This window comes from Protomyctophum bolini, assembly GCF_963924005.1.
Source record: "Protomyctophum bolini genome assembly, chromosome: 23".
Taxonomy (NCBI): Eukaryota; Metazoa; Chordata; class Actinopteri; order Myctophiformes; family Myctophidae; genus Protomyctophum; species Protomyctophum bolini.
In genome coordinates, this window is record NC_137884.1 from 15,344,963 (window position 1) to 15,372,160 (window position 27,198).

The 27,198-nt window shown below is 43.6% G+C and overlaps 1 protein-coding gene across 1 annotated transcript in view; it reads right to left on the minus strand.

The window, feature by feature from the left end:
- chchd3a (coiled-coil-helix-coiled-coil-helix domain containing 3a) overlaps positions 1-27,198 on the minus strand; it is a 108,497-nt gene that overhangs the window by 67,497 nt on the left and 13,802 nt on the right. Inside the window, exon 4 of the mRNA XM_080757047.1 lies at positions 18,387-18,480. Within this exon, the coding sequence (XP_080613173.1) occupies positions 18,387-18,480 (94 nt within the window). The remainder of the gene's footprint in view (positions 1-18,386; positions 18,481-27,198) is intronic.

Genomic DNA, 27,198 nt, shown 5'->3' on the forward strand with positions numbered 1-27,198 from the left:
ACTAGTCCTTTAATGTGTATTTCCAGACAAACCGTCAAACTTGAACTTTCACTCTGTACGTGGTCTGCTCTTTTTTCCCCCCTCTACACCAAACCTCTTTGGTGTAGACAATAGCTGAACTACAAGTTAACAATGCCGCGCCGCATGAGGCATTGTGAGCTTGTAGATCTGGGTCCAAGTGGCAAATGTAACAACACAAATCTTATCACACAAACATTTGGCAGCGCCCCTGGAACCCTGAGCCCCTGTTGAAGACCCCTTGCTCCAAACACAACACGTCCTCCGTGCTCCACACCTGGCAGAAAGTGCCCAAATGAATGACGAGGTGGGCTACATTTACAATCGTCTACGGCCAGAGGTCAAAGTTTCTGCTTTAACAGAACTGGCTCAAATTCTAAGGCCAATGGCCTGTGATGAAATGTCGTTTGGAAGCCAAAAGAGAGGACAAACTATGCTTAACTTTTCACACAAAGACGTATGATATGACAGCCGTTTGCCGCAGACACCCTTCTGCTTCATTTGAACCTGGCCGCCGGGGTACTCATACTGTAGTTGCCTAGCAACACCAATCCGTGCTTGGGAGAAGGTGGGGGAACATCACTGAAAAACCAGAAAGTCCTTCTCTGAGTAGGAGGGAGGGAGTGAGTGAGTGAGTGAATGAATGTGACTGAATCATTCAGTCAATTATTCGTCATCCAGACATTCATTCATTCAGTGAATTAATGAATGTCTTCTGACCGTCTGACCGACCGGACGGAAAGACCATTCATAGCTAGCTCTCTCTTTCATGCAGACCCTGAGAATATGAACACAAAAACAATACAATCTCAAATTAAGTCCAAAAGAACAACAAAAAGCAGCATAATGTAGATGTACAGTATAATGCATCCTCAAGTAGTACCATAAATGTCTCTATGGAGAGCAATCGAAGCAGTCCTGGAGTTTGTTCCATTTTGTCTAGGGCACAGAAGGTTGTTCACTGTTAATCTGTGGAGTGATAAGTCAACTGTGTGTGTGTGTGTGTGTGTGTGTGTGTGTGTGTGTGTGTGTGTGTGTGTGTGTGTGTGTGTGTGTGTGTGTGTGTGTGTGTGTGTGCCTGGTGCCTGGTTAGCATGTTTGATATCCCATAGTTTTTTGAATGAATGAACTAACAAACTAACTGACTAACAAAGATCAATTTGTAAATGTGTACAATGAGTACAAAATACATAAAAAATAAATACTGAAACCAGATATAATCATTAAGGAGTTTATGCTAGCACTATGTGTACTATGTAAACTCTTAACTTCCATTTTCAAGCCATCCAAAATGGGGACCCCCCCAAAGTAATTTGTCGACCCACGGGTTGAGAACCCCTGTTCTAAAGACTCACGTCAGGCTTTAAAATCCATTAGGTCAAAAACCCTGCATCTTTATACAGCTTGAGCTGACATCACTGAGCACCAGGAGGACATGACTCACCAAACATTGATTCTGAGTTTTTTGTAATGGATGACTAAACAGGTATAGTCAAAACCTTCCCCCAATGTCACCGTCATCATCATCATCATCATCATAGAGCAACTTGACGACAGGGATGAGGGAGGTGATAGAAGAAAGAGAGACATGTGGGGAATGTGTCGGGGAAGACAAAGCATCCGACAGAGGTGCCATGACATGTTGTGTGACCCTGAGGAACTAAAGAAAAGGCAGAGAGAGAGAGACAGACAGACAGACACAGACAGACAGACAGAGAGACAGACAGAGATGGAAAGATAGAGAAAAGAGTGAGAGAGGCAGAGAGCTGGAAGGAAAGAGAGAGAGCAGCCATGTCCAGCCTCACAGTCTAATAGGCTGCGAACGTCAGCACACTCCATCCATCACTGAGCCCTGACTCTCTCGCTTACACACACACACACACACACACACACACACACAGTCACCAACCACTGAACAATAAAACTAGCACCCACACGGTAAAAAAAGCCCACATGCACGCACACGCACAGTTTATATCACTATACCTGTGAGGACATCGGCATCTTTGTGCAGGGATTTTATGAAAGCCATTTGTCAAATCTTTTGGGCAGCTTGCAGATCGACAATTTTCGGCGCACGGCGCCAGCATGCGACTAAGTCTAACCCTATAACAACAACAACCTGAATCTTCTTTTTAAAAGTAAAACATTGTTCAAATACTAAGGCAAGCATTTTTCTTGGAAAATGGTCCTCACAACTGACACACACACACACACACACACACAGACACCCCCCCCCCCCCCCTCTAATGGCCTCTTACATTCACCATCTCTGCAACCCTCCTCCATGACTCCCTGCCTGCACTGCTAATGCACCACCGTGCTTTTATCCTTTAAAGCTGCACTCCCTAAGTTCTGAGTCCTCTAGCGATGCGGAGAGGTCACTGTGACACTTGGGATGATTGGAACCCGGGTCTAGAGGTCACTGTCACACCTGGGATGATTGGAACCCGGGTCTAGAGGTCACTGTGACACCTGGGATGATTGGAACCCGGGTCTAGAGGTCACTGTGACACCTGGGATGATTGGAACCCGGGTCTAGAGGTCACTGTGACACCTGGGATGATTGGAACCCGGGTCTAGAGGTCACTGTGACACCTGGGATGATTGGAACGCGGGTCCAACCCAAAACACCTATAGCGAGCTTCAGGCAGTACTACCTGCCAGCCACTAGGTGTCCTACTGCTAGTGATGATTTGGACAGCAAGTTTTTTATTTGGTTTTAGTCAGTCTTTTGAATACATTTTAATTTAGTTTGAGTTTTTAGGGTTTGTCTACTTTTGAAACTAATACATTGGTCCAAAAGGATGGATTTCATTGCTTACTGTAATGACAGTAGTCCATTAATTTAGCCTAGCCAGGTGCATCCAGTGCAATTACGGTCACCTCAGAAAACAACAGAAAGTCTTGATGAATAGAATCAATATTTGGTTGTCTATTTCTCACCTCAAATGTTTTCAAAAACATTCTTGCCATGTTGGATGCAGCACAGATTGATTGCGTCTTTGATTAGACAGCGGCATGTTATTGAGTTTGGTGATTATTCAAGAATAACAGACCGATGAGTTCAGTGATCAGAATCAAGCATTTAACCAAGCCTGTGTAATAAATTGCAATAACATACTCCACAATGCAGATTGGTTACAAAATTGCAGATTGGTTACATTCATTCAAATGAGTTCCAGATTGCATCCTGAGCCAGTCATCCATTATTTTCGGTAACATCTGCATGGTTCCCCCATGGGAGTGAAACTTGCCTGACATTTTTGAACACACAATTGCAATTGTAGTGCTGCAACTATTGATTATTTTAGGTATTATTCTAAACAAAAGAAGAAAACTCGAATAGATATTTTTATTATATACTATAAAAAATGTTTATAGTTTAGTAGTTTACAAAATAGTGTAGCCTCAATAACCATTTAGTCCTATTTTATACTCAAGCTAAATACCAGCTAGCCAATCAAACGCATGATTTTATTAAAATCAATTATTTGCATAATTGATTCAATCAATCAGTTTGATTCCTCTGTTCCCCCATAAATGCAATCGTTTGTTTTTCTTCTCTACAGCCCTGTAAAATGTATTTAACCCCTTTTGGTGTTGTTTTAACTAAGCATTATGTTATACTTTAGCTGATCTAAAAGCTCATAGCACGCCACCGAGTGGCGCGCTACGAGCTTGTAGGTCTGCTATTTTTGAAAAATCGTAAAAATGCGGCACAAATCTTTGAATATATATTCTTTCAGAGCAAACAGTCTCTCATCCCGAAACCATGAACTGTGTGAGGAGAACTGAGAAAAGCACAAAAAACAGGCTGTCTGGCAGAGAAACCTCTTTTCAACTTGCCAACCCCCCCACAAGTGCTATTAGCAAAGGCTGCTATCGCTATATAGCTGGATGCTATCGGTCTGACCGACCGACCGCTATTGCTTTCTGATCGTTATTGCCTCGTTGTGGGATATTGGAAACGTTTTTTCATTCGCCCGTAGAAGATTGGCATTCTGAAGGAGAGGGAGAGAGAGCGAGAGGGTTTGAAAAAAGAGAGTTTGAGAAAGAGAGAGTGCCACATGTGGACGGAAGAATAGATCTTTTTTGGAGGATAAGAGGGTGATTGCTCTGGCAGCGAGAGAGAGAGAGAGAGGGGGGATATGTAATCTTTGGTCAGAGTATGAGAAGAGAGTATATGAGAAGATTGGGCCCGGCAACCTGTGTTTTGATGAGTCAGAGGACAGAGAGATGAGAGAGGGATAGATAGAGACAGATAAAAAGAAGCAGAAGTGTGCCAGCCAGGCCGAGGCATGGAGCTGCCGTTAATTTGAAGAGGGGTTAGGGACTGCGATTGTGTCCAGGAATGCAAGCAAGTAGCAGGATGACCTTGCGTACTTGAGAGTGCATCAAGTTCCTTCCATTTTTTTCCTTCTTAAAAGGCTGACGGGAGAGATTAAGGCTGCTGCACTTTATGATAGCTTTATGGACAGCCAGGCTGAAATGCTGTCGTGGTGGGGTCAAGTGTGCATAAAGAGAGGGCGGGCGGGCATCATGCGCAGGTGTGTGTGTACTGTACAGTATGTGTGTGTGTGTGTGTGTGTGTGTGTGTGTGTGTGTGTATGCACGAGCAATGACCGTACGTGCATGTATACTTTTCATTTAACCATGCTGTGGTCAATATCGCCAAAGCCAATTCAAATACATAGCAGGTATCACCTGGAATCACCTCCCGAGAGAGCCATCTAAAATACATTTATTCCCCCCACGCACGCACGCAAACACACTCGCACGCACGCACCATCTCTCCTCAGCCCAGAGACTTCAACTATGTGTTCATTAATGCGTCATGTCACCTAGCTGTCATCTGGTGCCCGGGCCTCGCGTCTCAATACGGTCCGTCAGGGACAATGCATCGTGACAGTCTGGCACAACAGTACAGTACAGACCCGACCGCCGAGCTCGGCACAAAAGCCGTTTAAAGGCCCCATGCAATATTGATGTCGGAATAATGTCGGCTGAATGCTGGCTATGAATTTTTCATTGACGTAAGCCCATCCCCCTAATACACACTCATATGCCCAGTGCACGCATACGCGGCGCGCACGCAACTACAGTATACCTGACTTGACTCCCTGCTGGCTGCTGCTGGAGAAGGCTGAGGGCAAACACACAGATCCTTCTCTTTGTTTTTCACTTGTCAGTTTGTCAGTACTGCAGTACTGTAACACGTACCACCTGGTGTGGATGTTTGTCTGTTGCCTGAACTGATTTGTTCAAATATTTGTTGATCAAACACTTGAGAGACTCAATGTTTTATGGATCTACCGCTCTGAGGAATAATCCTTTCCAGATCAGAGCAACTTTGCAAAAAGTTACCGGGAAAAACAAAACAAACGCATTCTCCACGGCGAAACCAATCTTTGGAGAAATACAAGAAAACAAAATCCAACTTATTTTTGTATATTTCTGCTGTTTCACAACTCGTCTCCTTCTGCTGGAGCTGGACACACAACAGTATAGAGCAGGGGTGTCAAACTCATTTGGGGCGAGGGCCGCATTGGTCAAAAGGTCACTTGATGGGGGCCACAACCAGTTGCGGACGCACGCTCGATGTCTCAAGCCCAACACACACCGGCTCCGTCCGACGCGCGTCGGACGCCGCCGGTGTGCGATAGGTTCATTGAAAATGATGGAGGCGGCTGTTTTGACGCGCGGCGTTCGCAGACGGTGTGGGAGGCCCTTCAGTCAGTCACTGCTATAATATCTATCTATCTATCTATCTATGCTCAGACCCAGCCAGCCAGCCAGCAAGCCACACACATAGTGCTCAGACCCAGCCAGCCAGCAAGCCACACACATAGTGCTCAGACCCAGCCAGCCAGCCAGCCAGCCACACACAGTGCTCAGACCCAGCCAGCCAGCAAGCCACATACATAGTGCTCAGAGCCAGCCAGCCACACACATAGTGCTCAGACCCAGCCAGCCAGCAAGCCACACACATAGTGCTCAGACCCAGCCAGCCAGCCAGCCAGCCAGCCAGCCACACACATAGTGCTCAGACCCAGCCAGCCAGCAAGCCACACACATAGTGCTCAGACCCAGCCAGCCACACACACCTCCGTAAGGGAGTGGTTGCACCACTCAAAAAATCTTCAAAAAACTGAAGAGGCTACTGGAGATTGGAGAACCTGATTTGGACATGATCTGATGCAGGACAATGTCACTATGACAGAAAGAGAAGATGGGTCTTCTTCACACATTCACACACACACACACACACACACACACACACACACACACACACACACACACACACACACACACACGACTTTGTCCCTATAATGTGCACGGCACCGTTCTACTTCATCATATCACGCAAGAGACGCCACACACCAGTATGGAAGAGAGATAGTCACTTACTCACTTGTTGTAACTAGGGATGCCACAAAGTGAACATCAGCCAAATTGAATAGTCGACAGCTCTGCCGATTAATAATCGATTAATTGAACCCACCCCCCATATTAATCAATATCAGATAAAACGTATAAGATTTTATATTATGCACATGCCATGGTCACATAACCATTATATGTTGAGTGCATGCTTTGATGGTTACAGTTTTATAATCAGTTTTGATGAGTAAACCTTTGTGGAGATCTTCTCAGTTCTCATTGTATGCTAGTTACTGCCATTCAGGATGGAAAATGAAATCCATTTGGATTTGGGGAGAAGTAGTTTCATAAGGGGCTGGTATGAAGTACTTGATATAAAGAGAACATGTTCAGTTCACTAGTCTACACTCTACTCTACACCTGCCTTCATTTCATCTGATTGTCTGTCTGGCAGGCACTTAACAAGCAATCGTTAACTGTGTCTGTTAGAGAGAGGGGCAGAGAAGAGTGGCTTTGCTCAACTTGATTTATACTTATATTCTCCACTCTGATGAAGGTACATGTTCGATATATCATGCAGCCTTACTTATAAGCCTATATTTTGGCTATTAAAAAAAAAAAAAGAGGCAGGGGGCCACATTAAATGACATGGCGGGCCACATTTGGCCCGCGGGCCTTGAGTTTGACACCCATGGTATAGAGGTTAGCAAGGAATATCACTTCAAACACTAACCTTCAAAAAAGAGATGCATGTATTATGAGTTGCATACAAAGCTACAGTACTGTGTTGCAAGAATTTATTTTAGAGTGACAGCTGACAAAGACCTATCGTACTAGCGCATGTAGATCGGCTATTTTCAGCAAAAGGGTTTGGTGCAGACCAGGGGTTTTCAACTGATTATGAACCAGGGACCACCACCCTGACTGAGAATTAACCTGGGGACCACCACCCTGACTGAGAATTAACCTGGGGACCATTGTTGTGTTGGGAGGGGGGATATGGTTGTGGTGTGGGGGAAAGAAATTAACCTTCCATATTAAACTCATGTTGCTGTTCATTGTAACTTATTCTATGAGTAAGCAGACACTTCCGATTGATTATGGACACAATTCCTTATAATGGTGACTCAACCAGGCAATCCGGTAGGGTTTCTTTCCCTTGAGATTCTAACTCACTTTTCTGTGGAAGTTCTTGACATCCGACTTCCCAGTAACATCGACGCGTCATCATTTGTCACCAGATCATTTACTGCATTGTTTCTCAACTTGTGGTCAATACAAAAAATTCAAATATGAATCTTCACTTTCCTACATTACTAAATGCATGGTCAGGGACCACATGCAACACCTTCACGGACCACCTGTTGAAAACCCATGGTTTAGACAGAGGGGGAAAAAAGAGTGTTTTACTTTTGGGGGTTTAAGTGGTTGTGAAAAAATATACAAATATACAGCAGCAAGACTACTGTAACTGTTCAGGAGAGGAGAAAAACCGCCTGTGATATTAATTATTAATTCATTTTGGATTAAAAAAAGAAAATAAATCAGACTCTTCACATACTGTATACTAGAGCAGTGGTTGAAGGTTCCTAAACTTTTTCATGTAAAGGACCCCCTACTAATTAGCCCTCCATTTGAAAAGATATGGCAGGGACCCCCATAAGAGAAGATCTTTATGGCTCTAGCAGAGATTCTGAACCCGTTTAATTTCAAGGACCCCCCAGTTTGACATGCACTATATGGACCCATTTAATGGCATTTCTATCTCTGGGACCCCCAATTTATATTGTAAAATCCCTGTTAGTGTAGTTAGTGAGTTACAGAACCATAAGGGTTCATTTGCTTCCAAACTATCATTTAGCATGGGTACCCTCTGGAACTCCCTCAAAGACCCCTGGGGGACCACGGACCCCACTTTGGGAACCATTGTACTAGAGCATGTCTGAAATAAATGTCAGAGCTGAAATCAACACGTAAATATGAAATAAATGCTTAAACATGTAGCTAGGTGTAATGTGAACCAATTGTAAAGTGAACCTTTCAATCCTGTTTTCTCAACTCACTGTTTCTCTGCAAGACATTACTTTATAAGCCATATCTCCAAAACTGGTGGGTCAAACTGAACAACCAATAATGTCAATTTGAAGATTTATTTTAATCCAATGACTTACTGTGGGTCAAGTTTGGTCATATATAAAGCGATCTATGAAATCTATGAAAAAGTTTAATCTAGAACACAAATTGATTTAATATGTATAGTGTGTGTGTGTGTGTGTGTGTGTGTGTGTGTGTGTGTGTGTGTGTGTGTGTGTGTGGGGGGGGGGGGGGGTCCCTGCTTCATCTCTCTCTCATGTAGGGGGTCCTTGGCCTTCAGAACATTGAAGACCTCTGATTTATGAAATGCAATTCCTTTCGATCGCTGTTCTTTTCTTTAATGGTTTGTTTTGGATCATTTGAAATCCCATGACCTGGTTTAGAAGAGGTGAGGGACACATTAGGAAGCACTTTGATGCTGCCACGGAGGTCAGACACGGATGGAAACAACATCCATTTGGTGCTGCGAGCAACCAACCTGGGATTGGTAAACACACATACACACCCAAACAAACACACACACGCACACAGACGCGCGCGCACACACACACACACACACACACACACCTCGATACCTCCAGAGAACACAAAAACGAAGACGAGAAACGTATGGAGTGTGAAATTATCTCGGTGCTATACGTTAGGGCCCGAGGATATTAAAGCTTCTGTGTGTGCATGTGTTCTTCACATGCACACACAGAAGCGAACGCGTGCGTGCGTGCGTGTGTGTGTGTGACTGTGTGTGCAACATGTGTGTGTGCATGTGCGTTAGGTTTAGGCATTTGGACATTTCTTTGTAAGTGGACTGTTCGCGGCTTTCCCTTGTTGAAAGTACCGGCGGAGGCAAGATGGCCTCTGATTTCTTCCCATTCAGCTACAGCCGCCCAGCGCCACCCAATTTAGCTGAACACAGTGAACATACTGTAGCTACTGTAACCAAATGATTATAGCTAATGTAACCAAATGATTATAGACGGCCCACAAGGTGACAGCGTCCAAATCAAGTTCATTCTAGAATCTAGAACCGTACCATTATCGGGTACGGTTCAGATCAAAGCCTTTCGTTAATTTCATACGTCAAAAATGTTACGGTATACTGTATACTGGATGTAGAATACAAAGCCATCATTTCCCCCTAAGGGTGCCACTTGTATTGATATTTTTGATATTTTGCTTTAGAGAAACAGGAAAACGGGGAGAGAGATTTTAGATTTCAACAGGATAAAGTTGAGATTATTATGGCCCTGCACTTCAGGTCTGACCAAGTAGGGTCAAGGGTGTCTCAGTGGCCATCACTAGCAGTGCATGTCAGCATAGTGCAGGGCTGGGAAAAAGCCTGCGACTCCATAATAGGACCAATCATTTCCACAACTAATGAATGGTTTAAATCCAGGATGAGAACCGCCAGCTGAAACTTTGAGAAACAACAACAAGCGTGTAGAACTGCTAGAGCAGAATCTGTAGCTGTTGCGATACATAGGAGGGGTGCAGGCTCGAGTATTCTGGGGCTGTGCAAGAAGGCCCATGAATTTCACCTTGCAGATAAAATCCGGCCACATCTGGTGGATGTGAAGTTTACACAACATTAAACGACGACTGCAAACTTACATTTGATTAAAACATTTGCTTTGATAGCATTGCAAATATTGCTAAGTTAAATGTTATTCTAAACGGACGGTGACTTATTGCCATGAACACGGTTATTGAATAACCACGCCCATCCCTAATGTGGGTGTCTAGAATCAGCGATATAAAAACTATGTGAATGTGAGAATGGGCACAGCCTGTCTGCCTAACGGGGGAGTGGACCATGCAGCGGCGCAGGGAGAAGGTCATCTTACTCACTCACAAGTCGGAGGCGCAATTATGCCAGACAAAGCAAACGCAAGCAGTTTGACTATACACACTGAAATAATGGGCAAAAAGTTTGCCAACAACGCTGCTGAAACTTTTAAGTGTCGGAGTCGGATACACTTCCAACTGCACTCGAATATATTATACGTGGGAACGGACACACACAGACGGACACACACAGACGTATGTATACAAACACGCAATGCATGCATGAATGAATGTACTGCACTGACTGGTCTTTTTATTTTGTTGCAAAATATTTAATCAGTTTGTGATTGTATGTGTGACAACACGACACGTGTCTCTCTCTGACTCTCTGTCCGCACAGAATACAAAACTCTGATGCTGGCATTCAAAGCAACCAAAAGGTATGGCTCCCTCATATCTTGCAAGTATGATCGAACCCTACAAACCCTCCCGCGCACTCAGATCAGCCAACGTAGGGAAACGGGAAGTACTTTCACTTAAAACGCCGGAACAGCGCTCCACACGTCCCTAACTCTTCTCCCTTCTTGCTCCAAAACTATGGAATGCACTTCGCATTACAATCAGAACTGCAGCCTCACTCCCAATCTTCCGCCGTAGTCTGAAAACCCACCTGTTCACACTCCATCATGGCCCGTAGCACTTGCCTAGCCCCTTAGATAGCACTTTATGTAGACCTAGATAGCATTTTATACAGACTTATAGCATGTTACGTAGACATCACTAGAATTGCATTTTATGTAGTCATAGCACTTTATAGTATAGTATGTATAGTTTATATGCATAGTTTCATTATGTAGATACTCCACTGTTACGTTCTTAGCTTACGCATGTTTCATGATAACTACTTTTTATGTAGTGTATGTGATGTATTGCCATGGTTTTTGTTCTTGCTTAATTTAAATCGGTCTGGATTAAGAGCGTCTGATAAATGCCTAAATTGTAAATTGCAAATTGCTGTGCGCTCTGCTGCGCTGCGGAGAAACGAACTGAAGAATTTAGGCTGACCTATGATCAGTTTAGTGTAGCAGCGACGCAACCGGCTGTGTTACTTGTGTGATGATTATGCTGGTTTATAGGATCAGCAGCGCAAGAGCTACGTACACAATGCACATGCGTACCATACCATGCAATGCAAGACAGGACGGGCTGATTTGAACACTGGCGTGCAATTCTACATTATATCATGGATCCCGATTCCTGAGTCCCGACAACAGTTACCAGTGTTGACCTCAACGAGGTGAAAGCAACGCTCAAAGCAAATAATTATAAGAAGCAAAGCAAAGGAACCATGGCAACTCTCGTGCGTGGCCCCACTTTGTGCAAATCGTGGATAAAGAACAGAGTAAAGTAGGATCTGTTATAAGTGCATTTTCCATTCAGCCAAGACAGGCACATGCATCTGCTAAAACTGATGATTGTGTAAAAAACAATTGATCCATTTGGTTAATTTTAAATGCACGCACGCGAAGGAGACAAGAAAAGACAAGTCTCTCTCTCTCTAGCCCCATCATCCTCCACTGCAGAGATCATAAAATGGTAATTGGTCAATACGTCTATATTATTCCATAAAGTCCACAGTTATGTCTGCCAGATCTCTCGGAATATCAGAAATAATCGGATCTCGGTCGGGCGCGGTGCCGGCATTTGAAAGAAATCTCGGAACAGGTCGGAATCGGACTAAATTATCACGGATCCATTCGGGCTTGGTTTTCCCATTTGAAAATGTTTTCGGAACGAGTCGGAAACGGTAAAATGTCACAGATTTGTTTGACCCGTGAAGAGCTCTAGCTGGAAGGGAGGAGATATAGTTACCAAGAATAAGAAATGAGCAGTGAATATACGTACTGTATATGCAGGATGTGGAGACATTTGCTTATGTACAGTACTTAGGTACAATTTGAGGTATTTTAAGTTTACTTCCAATTTCCAATACTTACTTCCACTCCACTACATCTCGGGTCCAAATATTGTACTACTCCACTAAATGTTACTTTGTAGATTTTGATTATTATTACAAAACATACATTATTCAGGCCTATTTAACTTTCTGTCATCACCGAAGTCACTTCAATGCTGTAGCAAAAGCCAGCAAACTTTGTGGTTTTGTAGGAGGCAAGACATCTAGAGATGAGTCTGTAAGTCTGTGTCTGCCTGGGGCTAATCTGGCAAACTGCTGAACCCATTAGCGTACGTTACCAGTAGGCCAAGGAAGGGGGTGTACTTGTACATCTAGCCAACTCATGCTACAGAAACAGGAGATAGGCTCCTGCCCCATGGCTTACTTAATTACTTACTTACTAAACCAATTTAGTGGCCTTGTGGTTAGAGTGTCTGCCCTGAGATCGGGAGGTTGATCCCCGGCCGGGTTATACCAAAGACTATAAATATGGGACCCTACGTATGTCTCCCTGCTTGGCACTCAGCAGTGGATTGGGGGCAAGTCCCTGCGACATACTAGCGTCATGTCCAGGGGATGTACAACAAGCTCTCTCATGCTACACCAACAGGAGCTAGACTCCTGCCACATGTGCATCATGGGCCTTATGGCTCGACAAGGCATAACTGTAGTTCCCTTTTCCCTTTAAGAGCAGAACATGGGGAAGCCCCCTTCTCGGTTCTAGACCTGGATTAAGAGCTGATGCACATGCACGTGCACACACACAAACTTTGAAAATCTTTCATTCTTCCATTCTTAAGTTTCACAGCCAGTGCTGTAAAGATGGCTGTTTCTTCTCCCCTTGTAATATTTATATCACCACCATTGAGTGTTTCTGTTCATTTGTATTTATCGCGGAGAAATGGGACAGCCTGCCGCCTATCTTTTAATTGAAATATATGGGAGGCACAGGGTCTTTCTTTTCCTCAGCTGGGCCGTCGGAATGTAATTGAATTTGGGGACGGTAACTCATGTTTCTCTCTGGGTGTCTCTCGGGTCAGAAGAACTCACTAAAATGTTCCCCGGCTGGTGAAAGGATATATGTTGCAGCACAGGTGGTAACTGTGCCTGCACTGCAACCAGTGTAAATTTGGTCAACTAGAAACTATGTCGATATTTTTTCACTGACGAAAACTCCATAAAAACGAAATAAGCCAACAATTTATTTTTACGTCACTTTTGGGGAAATAAAAACACTGGATATCTATCATATAAACCACAAAAATGGGTCCATTACTATTATAATAAACCATCCTTCTCACTGGCAGGTGAGTCAGCAGGATACAACAGCAGTGACAACACACAAGCCCATGCAGGGAGGAATTAATTGGCATTATTGACCGACTAAATTGGGGAGAAAAGGGTAAATTAAATATAACATTTATCAATTGGGAGGGAGAAAAAGGAGAAGAAAATAATTGGCTACTCTAAATTCAAAAAGAAGTGTTAGGAGGTCCAGTGTTCCTGGTCATGGTTCTGAACACCAAACTTCACTGGACGTCTGAGAACCTCTGCCAATTTGGTGCCGCTCCTTGATTGGTCAGACCCGAAGAACTGATAAGCTCCTTTTACAAAATGTGTTGCTATAGGGTGTTTGACAGTCAATTCATTCTAGAGTTTAACAAACACAGGCTTCACTGCATGGGGTGGAGAGCTCTGGCATACCAACAGCTGCCATGGTGTTTTTAAACGACCCATTATACAGTAGCAAGGATTTGTTGCCTTCAAAATCCACCTGTCCCATCGCGTCCGCCCAGCTCTACACTACCGCTGCTACTTCTGGGGTGGCATGTGACGCACGACTTATACCGTGTGCGCACGCACACACTATGATTATGCAAGAGGCAAAGCAGTAAACCAGGGCTTAAAGCCAAAAACAATCCCAAGACTGAAAATGTTTTTTTTGCAAATCTGCACTGATCTCATTAAATGACCCCTATGAGATCCTCAGGACTGAAATCAGTCCCCAGGACTGAGAACTTTAAGCCCTGCGAGTACACACACTTAATATGATTATGCAAGAGGCAAAGCAGTGCAAAGTGGGACGCTTACACTCAAATCCCCCCCCAAAAAGGGACGGTTCACAGCAGTGATGTCACATGGCCCCTCCCACGTGGCCATAGATGACAAGAAGAGTGACATCACCAGAGGACAGATGCCATCAAAGTGGAGTCCAGATGTTTGTCAGTGTGATCGGTGCTGCTTTACAGCCATCATAAACAATGGCAGTGAAATCACTGAATTAAAGCCTGGCTCTCCAGCGAGCCATGCGTCAGTAAAACTAAAACTAAAAACACAAACATTGTAAAAGCAAAGACAGAAAACGAAAACAAAATGCGGAGAACTTAGCGGAGCGAGAGAGACAACATTAAAGGACATATTGATTCCGTCTGTCCGAGCTGGGCATCATGGTCAATAAAGCCTGGACTTGGCCTTAACCCACTTAGGCCCGAGGACGCATCTGTGTCGCCTTATAGCGTTCAACCACTTTAAACATTATTTTATACTTTAACTATTGAAAAATAGCAGATCTAGATGCTGCTATTTTTGATAAATAGTGAAAATGTGGCAGAAATCTTTGAATATATATTCTTTTAAACTCATATCTTTGCTTCCGGGGGGAAGCTACGAAATATTTTGTCAGGTCTCAACGGGTTAATGGCGTTGCGGCGGCGATGCGACAGAGGGGCGGGTAACTTTAGCTCTGTCCCTGTGGCAACAACGACCACATGAAGAGGACCGTGAAAAGAGGCGAGGTCAAGCCAACCAGATGCTGCGTCTATATATTCTCCTTTACGGCGTGTGACAGAGAATACATGTCCTTATCAATGGCAATTAGTCCATGGTTGGTGGCTTTTAGACCGTGCCGAGTGTAACCACGGAAACAAACACACACACAGCAAATATACCGCTTTACTGTCGGTTTCTCCATCTGGAAGAACAACAGGCACATAATCTCTCTCTTTCACCACACACACACACACACAAAGTACATTTACTCAAGTAGTGTACACTTTAGCAGGGGTTATCAATCTGGGGGGTTCCCATACTGAAATTGCAACTGAATGGCTGGAAAATGAAAATTAAGAGTTTACACAGTACACATAGTCCATGCATACATTTTCTTAATGATTATATCTGGTTTCAGTATTTATTTTTGATGTATTTTCTCTATTATTAAGGTTATTGTAGTGGTCAATTTGTATTGGGGGTGGGGAGGGGGACGCGGCAGGGGTCGTGAGACATGGGCAAAGCATTTCCGGGGGTCCCCAGCCAAAAACGTTGAGAATCCCTGCCCTGGGGTGCCAGTCCAGGTGTGCCTCAGAATACTTTATCATTGTCACTCCAGTTTTAAGGGGCCATGTCTGAAGGCCCTATATGGCTATGGTCCCTTATTGTATTTGTCTGTTTTTTGCCATTGAAGCCTGGCCTATTTTCTCTCGGGTTGGCATTGAGTCATGATTGGCTGCCCCGAGTCTGAACCCATACTCTGAAAACAGGCATGCAGACAGGCCCAGGGTGAAAAAGGTGACAGTGTGTGTGGCAGTGTGCGGGGGACGACGCACACGCACACGCACACACACACACACACACACACACACACACACACACACACACACACACACACACACACACACACACACACACACACACACACACACACACACACACACACACACACACACACACACACACACACACAGAGTGATAAACGGAAATTGAGCATAATTGCACGAACGCACACAAATCAATTCTACAAATGCAAAACACCAACATAAAGTAGGCTACTAACGTTTGGGCAGACAGACAGGAGCTTCCCAGATGATTGCTAATTTAAACTTTGCTCACAAAGGCCTTTCAGATTGAAGAGGTACGGTAGCTTAACACACCCAAACACAAACTAATAATGAAGCCATCTTCTTCACACATCAAGGCCCAAATTGCCACGACAATCATCGCAATCATTTGAATTAATTGCAAGGAGGAAAGTGTCATTTTGATTTTGATGTACTTATTTCCTAACAGCAGCAGTTGATAACTAGACACTACACAGGAAGCAGTAAATATAATAATAAACAGTGAACCAAGCAGGGTTGGGATAAAGTCAATAAGACAAAACATTACTGAAAACCCTGCATTTATTATGCTTTTGAACAGTGGCGTCCGGCCCAGGGGGGTACCCAGCAAAATGTGTTAATACAGCATCATAATAATTTTAACCATTCTATTCCTATTTTATACGTTGGCTAATAATACAAAAAGATAACAGATATACAAGCTACTTTTTTAACCCATTCTGGGCGGGAACCCCTTTTGGTGTTTTAAACATAATTTAGCTATTGAAAAATAGCAAGCTCATAGCGCACCACCGAGTAGCACGCTACGAGCTTATAGGTCTGCTATTTTTGAAAAGTCGTGAAAATGTGGTGGAAATCTTTGAATATATATTTCAGAGCGAACGTTTTTAACTAAAATATTTGCTTCTGGGGGATCCCTGGAACAACATATTTTGAGATGGGAGTCCGTGGCCCAATAGAGATAATTCTGGGGGTCCTTGACATTAAAAAGGTTGAGCACAACTGACATAGAAACATGGGTTTTTCAGAAAACTATTAAGAAGCCTTCTTTTTTAATCGCCATCAGTCCAAAATGGTTTACTTATTATTATTATCATTATTATTCATTAGTGTACATACCGTACATACTTGGCACAGACCTGTATGTAGCCTACATTATAGTGTTTATTTATACCGTACAGAGTACAGACCTAAATGTACAGTATAGCGTGTATGTATACAGTACAGACCTGACTGCAGTGACTAATCAAAGTTGCTCATTCATCAGACACTTGGAACTCCCCCAAGACCCATTAAAGAGTGAAAGCAAAAGTGTTTATTGGACATTATGGAGCACATGCACCTGCTTCTATGGCGTGGAGAGTGGGGGGGGGGGGGGAGAGGAGAGGAGAGGAGAGGAGAGGAGAGGAGAGGAGAGGAGAGGGAGAGATGCTTTCTCAGATGGAGGGTTGATTCCTCATCAGGCCTGCCTAATGGATCGCCCACTCAGCGCCCAGGAAATTACCTCAAGACGTCGTGCTCCCCTGCTAAGGCATGATTAATTGATCCGGTGAAGAAAGAGGAGTGTGTGTGTGTGTGTGTGTGTGTGTGTGTGTGTGTGTGTGTGTGTGTGTGTGTGTGTGTGTGTGTGTGTGTGTGTGTGTGTGTGTGTGTGTGTGCGCGCGTGCATGCAGCGCTGATGTGTTTTGGAAGAAGGTGGAGATTGGAAACTTGGGGGGGGAGTGGGGTATTGGGACTGACTGACCTTTTTGACTATTAATGAGAGCAGAAAGTGGCTCACATTTGGAAATGTCTTTTTCTAATTGAAATCCTAAAAGGCGGTGAGGAACCACAGTGAACACTGTGATGAGCCAACATGGTGAGGAACCAGTGTTGTTCCATGTGTTACACTCTCAGAGTTACAACATGGTGAGGAACCAGTGTTGTTCCATGTGTTACACTCTCAGAGTTGCAACATGGTGATGGACCATAGTGTTGTTCCATGTGTTACACTCTCAGAGTTACAGCTCTGTCCATTTGGAACTCCCTCAAGGGACCCTGAGAGTCCCCATGGACCCCACTTTGAGAACCACTGTCCTCCATTATGTTTAAAATACACACATAATCTAGGACTCAATTCAAGTTGTCTCAGGGGCCACTCAGCTGCATGCTAAAAATGTCACTCAGTATTATTTTGAAGGTGATAAATAAGTGATTAATACTCAGCTGAGATTAGGCCATATCACTTTCTCTTGGAACAAACAATATAATACCTACAATCCTGTTCAAAACAATGAAACTAACCCATTGTATTATTATTGGTATGACAATGACGGGCCACCGATACATTAGGCAGGGGCTGCGGGTTGAGTAACACTGATCTAGGACCCAATCGTATCAGTCGATACGCAAGTTGTCAGAGTATCAGTATTGAGAAGGGATAAAAACGGTTTGATGAACCATAGTGAATAAGAATATGATGGACTGTGGTGCAAAATGTGTGTGTGTGTGTGTGTGTGTGTGTGTGTGTGTGTGTGTGTGTGTGTGTGTCTCACCAGTCTTGCAGTTCTTGCTGTGCCTTAGCTCTCTGCTCCTCCATGCCTTGAGACAATTCATCAGTGATCCTCTTCCTCAAGGTCTCTCTATCAACTAGAGAGAGAGAGAGAGAGAGAGAGAGAGAGAGAGAGATATTGTGGTTCAAAAGCACTTTATTAAAATCCACTGCAAACAATTCACACAGTATGCTCAATTTACACAGGACTCAATTAGCAAGAAAAGGGTATGGATAATCAAAGGCATACGACCATACCATGAGACTACCTAAATCAATACATTGTTATTGAGAGGCGCTAGCCCCTCCTCCTATGCCCATCATTGTGTGTACCCCATAGCGATGATTTGATTGGCTGAGCACCCCATAGCGATGATTTGATTGGCTGAGCAAAGTACATATTGAGGATAAAATGTGACAGACAAGTGAGGACGGAAAAGTGAGGACGCAAATTGTGATTGGCAGGAATGAGATGATGTACTCTTAGAATGCAACCTGCAGGCTGTCATGAATATCTACGGTACATAGTGCCTCACCTACTCTACACACCATACTGTACCTGTACAAAGTTGAACCCCCCAAAGTCCCCCACCAGAGTAAACAGATTCAACTTATACAGGTATGCTAACCAGATCAAAGAGAGACACACTATTTTGTGTTTGTGTGTGTGCATGCGTGTGTGTGTGTGTGTGTGCGTGGGTGTGTGTGTGTGTACATGATAGTGCACACTGCATATACACAAGGGTGATACACACATTATAATATAATTGCTAAAGGAAAAAGAAAAAGAGGAACATTTACACAGTTGGAGTCCTCAGTGATTTCGTTATTAAAGTAGAGGGAGTCTGCCAGGCTTTTATCTCTCATACAGGGTGCTTCGCTGTGAGCTATAAAATGTAATGGAGTGTTTGTGGAGATTGTGTGTTCAGACCGCACGCACGACCACGCGCATGTGTGTGTGTGTGTGTGTGTGTGTCTGTGCATGCTTGCTATGAGTGTAGTGAGGTGGGACAGGGCGTCTTGTAGCCTGCGGGCTGCGATGGATGTTTTCTGAAGCAAGAGATGGAAAGCAGAGGGGAGTGTCTGGGAGTCCTACTACAACCGACACACATCAGCAATGACCTGCCCTATTAATGCAGTGTCCAAACACACACACACACACACACACAACACAGAATACCGCACTATGAAACCGCAGTAGACTCTCGTCTCCCTCATCCTCCTCTATCTCCATGTCGCTGGTGTGTCATACATGTCCGCCCGCATGTCTCCTCCGGCCTATCTTGGCAGGTAATTAAGCATGAAAGTAAAGAAGGCAAGCAGGCAGGCATGCGACGGGGAGGAGGGAGGAGGGGTGGGGTACGTGTTACTCCAAAACGTGCTCTGAAGACAGAAGTGCTGCCATGCAGCGCTGTGCTGCACCACTGCGGTAGTGGGGAGGAGAAGCAGCCCCCACCACCACTGCAAACATATATATATATATATTTATACATACACACACACACACACCGGTATACATATACACTGCATGACAGGACAAACCCTATTGTCATAATATTACTACTACTGACTCCTACTACCTTTGGGTCACTATTATTTTGTATTGGATTTTCCTTAGGCGGAAGCTTAAGATTGCGTCGCCGTCGTAAGAACTGTGTTCCATTTTGTTCAGGTATTTTGTCAGGTATGTAACTCCGTGTCGTTTATGATATTGAGTAACATTTGAACGTCTGTGTTTGGAGAAAGAAACAAATGTCACTTTGGATAAATTAGTATTTTTTCACCGTCAGTTGATGCTGCATATCCATAATTTGAGTAAAATCGCCAGGGTGATTTGTTTAGTCCTACAACACAGCTCTTATATGACACGATCTAAGATTTCCCCATGGGAATTCCAATACAAAAAACCTGCTGTGACCCAGGGGGATATAGCCTCCTCTAGCGGCAGTTACTGTATGTCAGACTCTGGTGCTCTATTATCATTACCTGGTAAACCTCCATTGCACCGACAGGCCGGGCGAGGGGGATATGTGCACACGCACACGCATGCACACACACGCACGCGTGTGTGCACGGGGACGGGACGGGTGCCGATTGAGCGCACAGAAAATCCAATTTAAAACTAAATTAACTAATCTATAAAGATATAAAACGAACAAGGGCATTCCTTTACTCTCAGCTTGGGACTCGACTCGACACCAGGCCAGAAATCCAACAACGTTCAGTGGTCTTGTGACTTGGTTCAATTGTCATTTTACGGCGCACTGCTGCTGATGGGGGTCATTTCAATTTGGGGTTTCACATCTGTCCCCCCCTACGTTTTTTGTGTTGTTTTTTTTTTTCCTCACACAGGCTGCAGTGCTCATAAAGCACTGGTCTTTTGTCATGAAACCTTTTTAAAGCTCCCACTTGGACATTGGTATATCCATTAACAAATCATTATTTTATTCATTTTGGATCGTGGAGCCAGGTTACATAATACTGACTGGCAACTTTACAAGTGGATGGAGAGTTGCAGACACTCTGTCTCCATGTAATCATGATGGAGGAGGAGACTCTAAACATCTGTGTTAAGTGGGATTTTGTCATAAATCACATTTATTTGATTCCACAGCAACTGAATTAACACACACAGTTCTTACTGGCATCTCACACACAGTGTTGCCAGATTTTGTGAGGGGAAATAAGCAACCAGGTCTATGAAAACAAGCCCAAAAGAAAAATCTTGAAATAAAAAGAAATAATTTGAATATTCCTCAAAACATTTTAACTGCTCAGATCTGGTACAGGGGGCGTCATTCGAAAACTACTGGCCAAAAAATTGGCCAGTAGCCACTTTGAGTGGCAGTCTCTCGCTAGAACATGATTTACTATTCTCTGCCCACAACACGGCCCTGAGTCGGCCCTTCGCATTGTTCGACACGGCAACTCGCTCACTTTAGCTTGCTCGGTGGTGTCTCACGTGCCTCAAGTTCGCTTGAGACGGCGGCCCTCCATCAGCGGTCAGAAACGATACGGTATCGACCAAAACTCTCTCTGCAGTTGTTGTAGGGGAAAGGCACTTCCGCATTGGCCACAGAAGCGGGGCGTGGTTATAAGCACAAGCCGTATAGAGTTTAGAATGTCGCTGGGTACCTGGCACCAAATATGGTCAGATGTGGGGGTCTGCGGACTAATACATATTCATTTGGGGATCCTCGACATGAAAATGTTTGAGAACAACAGGTTCAAACGACATTAGGAAACAAACCCAAATGAGCAACTACACTTTAGAAACAAGCCCCAAAAAAGTGCAACCACCAAGGTTTACAAGTCGCTTATAATAAGCGACATGGCAACACTGATCACACCGAGTCAACAAACAAAACCCTGAGAGGATTTCTGTGACTTGATCTTGTATCAAACTGTTGGGGGTATTCCTCTGTTGGCCCCGTGGGGGGGCTGGGCGAGAGACATCCACTCCTAATGGGGGACAGGAGGAGAGATGGAGGGATGAGAGGCACAGAGAGATAGAAAGGGATTCTCTGTTCCCAATCCCAACAGACAGGCAGGCAGGGGGTTCACCGAGTTTACACCTCAAAGCCGGCCTTGAATAGGGCACACTTCACTTCACCATTTGTGTCCGTACACGCGCGAGCGTGTGTGTGTGTCAATTACTATACTTGTGAGGGCCAAACGTCCCAACACGTATGGTAGAATTTGTGAGATGGACATGGCGAGGAGGAACATGTTACAGGCGGACCAGGCAGCCACCACCACTGTGTTGGCACACGATGCTCCAGGACTGCACAATTTCTCTGACACTCTAAAAAACGAAATTATCTCCCAAAAAAAAGCAACCCTAAAAATCAAATAAAACCCAAATCTTCACCTTACTCATGGCTACTTCATTTAACTCTTGCTTATCATATCAACGCGTTAAAACCGGGAAAGCCTGTCCATTCAAAGTTATTAGTGCAGCCACGCCCGTCAGCCGTCGAAAACTAGAGTTCTCAACAGGCCCAAGAATTAAGGCGCAGCCCTACCTGAGCACTCATCAAACGCTGTACACTCAAGACACTGCCCCCGGCCACCCTTAGATTTCCATATATGGAGCTGACCTGTTCTGACATTCCATATGTTGATCTAACCTCATCAAACCCTGTACACTCAAGACATGCTCCATACAGTATATGGCCACACCTCATCAAATGCTGTACACTCAATACACTGCACCTCTGCCACCTTTAGACATTTTCCATATATGGCCAGTATACAGAATTCATTCCATAATGTTGATCTGACCCCCCAATGCCAAAGCACCATGACTCACCCAGCAGTCTGCCGCCCATCACCCCCTTTAGGGCAAGGTTGCTTCTCGCCCTCAGGGCGTCTAACTGGTATATACAGCTCCATCTCACTGAATTAGAATATTTTGTAAAAGTTCATTTTCTTCTGTAATAAAATTCAAAAAGTGAAACTTTCATATATTCTCAATTCATTGTGCACAAAGTGAAGTATTTAAAACCTTTTTTTGTTTTAATCTCGATGATTATGGCGTACAGCTCATGAAATTCAAAAAATCCTATCTCAAAGAATTAGAATATTTTACAAGACCACACAAAAAAAAATTAAACAAGAAATGTCGACCATCTGAAAAGTACATTAATGTATGCAGTTAATACTTGGTCTGGGCTACTTTTGAAGAAATTATTTCATCAATTGAGCATGGCATGGAGGTGATCAGTCTGTGGCACTGTTGAGGTGTTATGGAAGCCCAGGTTTGCTTTGATAACAGCTGTAAATTAATTTGTATTGTTCAGTCTCATGTCTCACACCTTCCTCTTGACAATACAACCTAGATTATCTGTTGGGTTCAGGTCAGGCCAGTTGGCTGGTCAGTTAAGCACAGTAATACCATGGTCAGTACACCAGTTATAGTTTTGGCTCTGTGGGCAGGTGCCAAATCGAGCTGGAAAGGAAAATTAGCATCTCCATGAAGTTTGTCAACATACTGAAGCACAATGTACTCTAAAAAGATGGCTGTGTTGAAACCATTGTTAAGTTTTCACTGTCAGTGGACCAACACCATGCACATAACATGGCCTAAATCACTACTGACAGTGAAAAGTTAACAACACAGCCATCTTTTTAGAGTACATTGTGCTTCAGTATGTTGACAAGCTTCATGGGGATGCTAATTTTCCTTTCCAGCTCGATTTGGCACCTGCCCATAGAGCCAAAACTACTAGTAACTGGTGTACTGACCATGGTATTACTGTGCTTAACTGACCAGCCAACTGGCCTGACCTGAACCCCACAGATAATCTAGGTTGTATTGTCAAGAGGAAGGTGTGAGACAAGACTGAATACAAATTCATTTACGGCTGTTATCAAAGCAAACCTGGGCTTCCATAACACCTCAACAGTGCCACAGACTGATCACCTCCATGCTACGCCCCATTGATGAAATAATTTCTTCAAAAGTAGCCCAGAGTAGACCAAGTATTAACTGCATACATTAATATACTTTTCAGATGGTCAACATTTCTCATTTAAAAAAATGTTTTTTTATCGGTCTCGTAAAATTCATTGAATTGAATAGATTTTTATGAGCTGTACGCCATAATCATTAAGATTAAAATAAAATAAAAGGTTTTAAACTTCATGCACAATGAATTGAGAATATATGAAAGTTTCACTTTTTCAATTATATTACAAAATATTCAAATTCAGTGAGATGGAGCTGTATATTTCTTAAAGCGAACATTTTAACTTAAACTTTGCTTCGAGGGGGCAATCACGCCTAAACATTTCTGAGTGAACGAGCACGTTCAGCTCGTTACCACTCATTATGGAAACATGGTGCCGCAGCACTGATCAAACAGAAGGAACTCGTGAGGTAAGATGAGTTCAAGACGTTACACCATAACATTGAATTAAAGATACAACTCCACAGGTGCATTCCAACTGGCCCCAACTGCGGGCCCCATCAGTGGCTGAAATCAGTCGAAATCCACCGAACAGCCTTACCCAGGGGTCTTCAGAGAAAGATGAAGCAGGGACCCCCTACGACTGCTGCTCTGAGTCCTAGAGCTCTTTCCTATTCTAAGTCCTTTAGACACGTTATTGACCTTATACCAACCTTGAAATGTACCTTAGTTACGACACCAAGAATGGTGGTCCCTAATTGGCTGTTGGAGGACACACACACAGTCACACGCAGTCACACACACACACACACACACACACACACACACACACACACACACACAAGCACAGTCACACACAACCGATGGCAGTACTTGCGCAGAGCTTTTACTCCACTACTATTTATTTCACAACTTTAGTTACTAGTTACTTTTTGATTATTATTACAAAACACATTAAAAGGACCAATTCTCAAATTATATTCATATAATTGGTCCTCACTAATGTTCATGATAAAATACGACAAATATTATTATTGTGGGCCGTTCAGAAACTGTGATTGGTCATTGTGGATCTATGTGTATGTACTGTATATACTGTAGCTATGTGGCTACCTATTATGAGCCTGAAGGTCTTTGACTGAAACATTGCCTATAAATAAAGTTCGTATTGCAAGTGTGCGGGTCTTCTGAGTATAGTTCAGAAACACGACATCATCGTTAGGCTGATTAAATAAGATAAAAAAGATATTTAGATTTGTATTATCGTGAGACCGATGGCTTCCATGTTCGCATTGCAACTTCCAGGAATAGAACGCTAATGTTTCTATTAGCTTGGATTCCCCATCGATGATGTCACTGGTGGAGCGGTGGACGGGTCTTTATCATGAACATTACTGAGGAACAATGAAGATGGGTTGAAAAGTGGTGAAGTGGTCCTTTAACCACTTCAGCCCTGTATACTGTACATTTCGGCCATTCGAAAATAGCCGATCTCCAAGCTCACAATGCGACACATTAGATAGAAACAGAGTTTACGGAGCGAAAACAGTCAATGACATCACAACGCGGAAGCAAAGCGTTTTCCAGGCGACGGAGACGCCAAGAACCGGTAAATATAAGACTGGTGATTCTGGATTAATAAATCAATAACCTATTAAGCAAAACATTTGAGTACTTTTTTTCCACCACTGCTGAAAATACACCAGTGGCTGAAAGAAAGGGTGGAGCGGTACGAAGGGCCTCGGTCGGCGGCAGAGAGACAGACAGTGGCGCAGAGCGACGCTAGCTGTGACTGACAGACGACTGACAGCCTTTTGCTGTGTGTCATAACCTCCAGGAGACGGACATCTGTCAGTCGGCATGCTGTCAGAACAGGAGCCAATGCTCATCTTAGTTGGGCAGTATAGTCACAACTCAGGAGGAGGGTAGAACTCACCTCTCCATTCATCTCAGCACATGAGAGAGAGAGAGAGAGCGTGTGTCATTCTGTGCTATGTTAGCATCAGGCTAGCGGCCGTGTGTTATCCTGTTCTATATTCAAATTGGCTTAAGGGAGGACCGGGTGGTGGGCCGATTTACGCGTTCCTTTAACTTCACATACGGAATCAAATCAAATCCAAAGCGGTTGGAGCTAGATACAGTACAACCAGCCATAGGCAGTTAAAGTATCCCTTGGGGCATTGGGATTGAGATAATAGTCTACTGGATGTTTACTTTTAGCCAAAAGTGAGAGAAAAATAGTAGTATATATATGGCATTGGATTCAAAATATTTTGGGGGGTCCCCGACACCCACTCTACAATTTATTGACCTATAAATACCAAATTGGCCAAATTGTCGAATATTGTAAGAAAGAGGAAAATAATCTAATATTGTAATAACTAACAAACTACAAGCTCTCAAACACCTTGCAGTGAGCTTGTAGATTTCACTTGACTGCACTTGATCCCTACAATTTGTGAATGTGAATGGTCAGTTCAAATAAAATGTGATTATGGGGGTCGCAGTACTGAAAAGTTTGGAAACCTTCGGTCTATGATGCCTCTGGAATCAATGTGCGGTATAGGTCGACTCCGGAAAGTACTAAATTACTGTGCACTAGAGGGGGATTTAAGGGTACAAACAGATTAGGGTGAAAAGAAGAGAAGTGCAAAAAAGAGAAGTGCAAAAGGTCATTCTTAGATCAATTCCAAGAAAGTCGAAGTCAAAGCCTCTTCTCACTGCCCTGTTGAGATTGCTTCTTATTCGGGACTGGTGGGGCGAGAGAGAGAGCACTTGCCTTCAAACATTTCTGACAAGTGTCATGGTTTTACTATGAGCCAATGTTCTAAAACACAACGCTGGAATGGTCTAAACCATTAAGACCTGAGGCCAGATTCTACAAATACCTCCTAAAATCAGTAGTTCTCACACTTTGAAGATCATTTAAAAAAATGTTCAAAAATAGCAGATCAGATGTACAAGCTTGCACACTGCTATTTTTTAACATATAAATGGAGAAAGCGGTAAAAATGATCGTGACGCTACGGTAACTAATTTTGCTTGTATATCTGCCATGTTTGAATAGCCAAAATAATAATAAAATAATGGTACAAAGTGGTTCAAATCTAAAATGACACGGATGTAATCCCGGTTGTAATGGGTTAACGGGCTAAAGATACCTTTTGACAGACAGTAGAAGAGGTTCATGTCCGCTTTCTCCCACAGAAAGTCTGTAACCAGACAGCCTGACATCCACACGGTATAACATCACATCGTTGTAATGAGGAAGTCGTATAGGCGGAGGAGGATTTTTTTCTCTCCTACGGCTCCTCCTCAAGAGTCCCTCTGGCATTGAGAATGAATCATTCTATTGTACTGTATGTGAGAAGTTATTGCACTCCATTGAAAAGACTTGATCTCTGT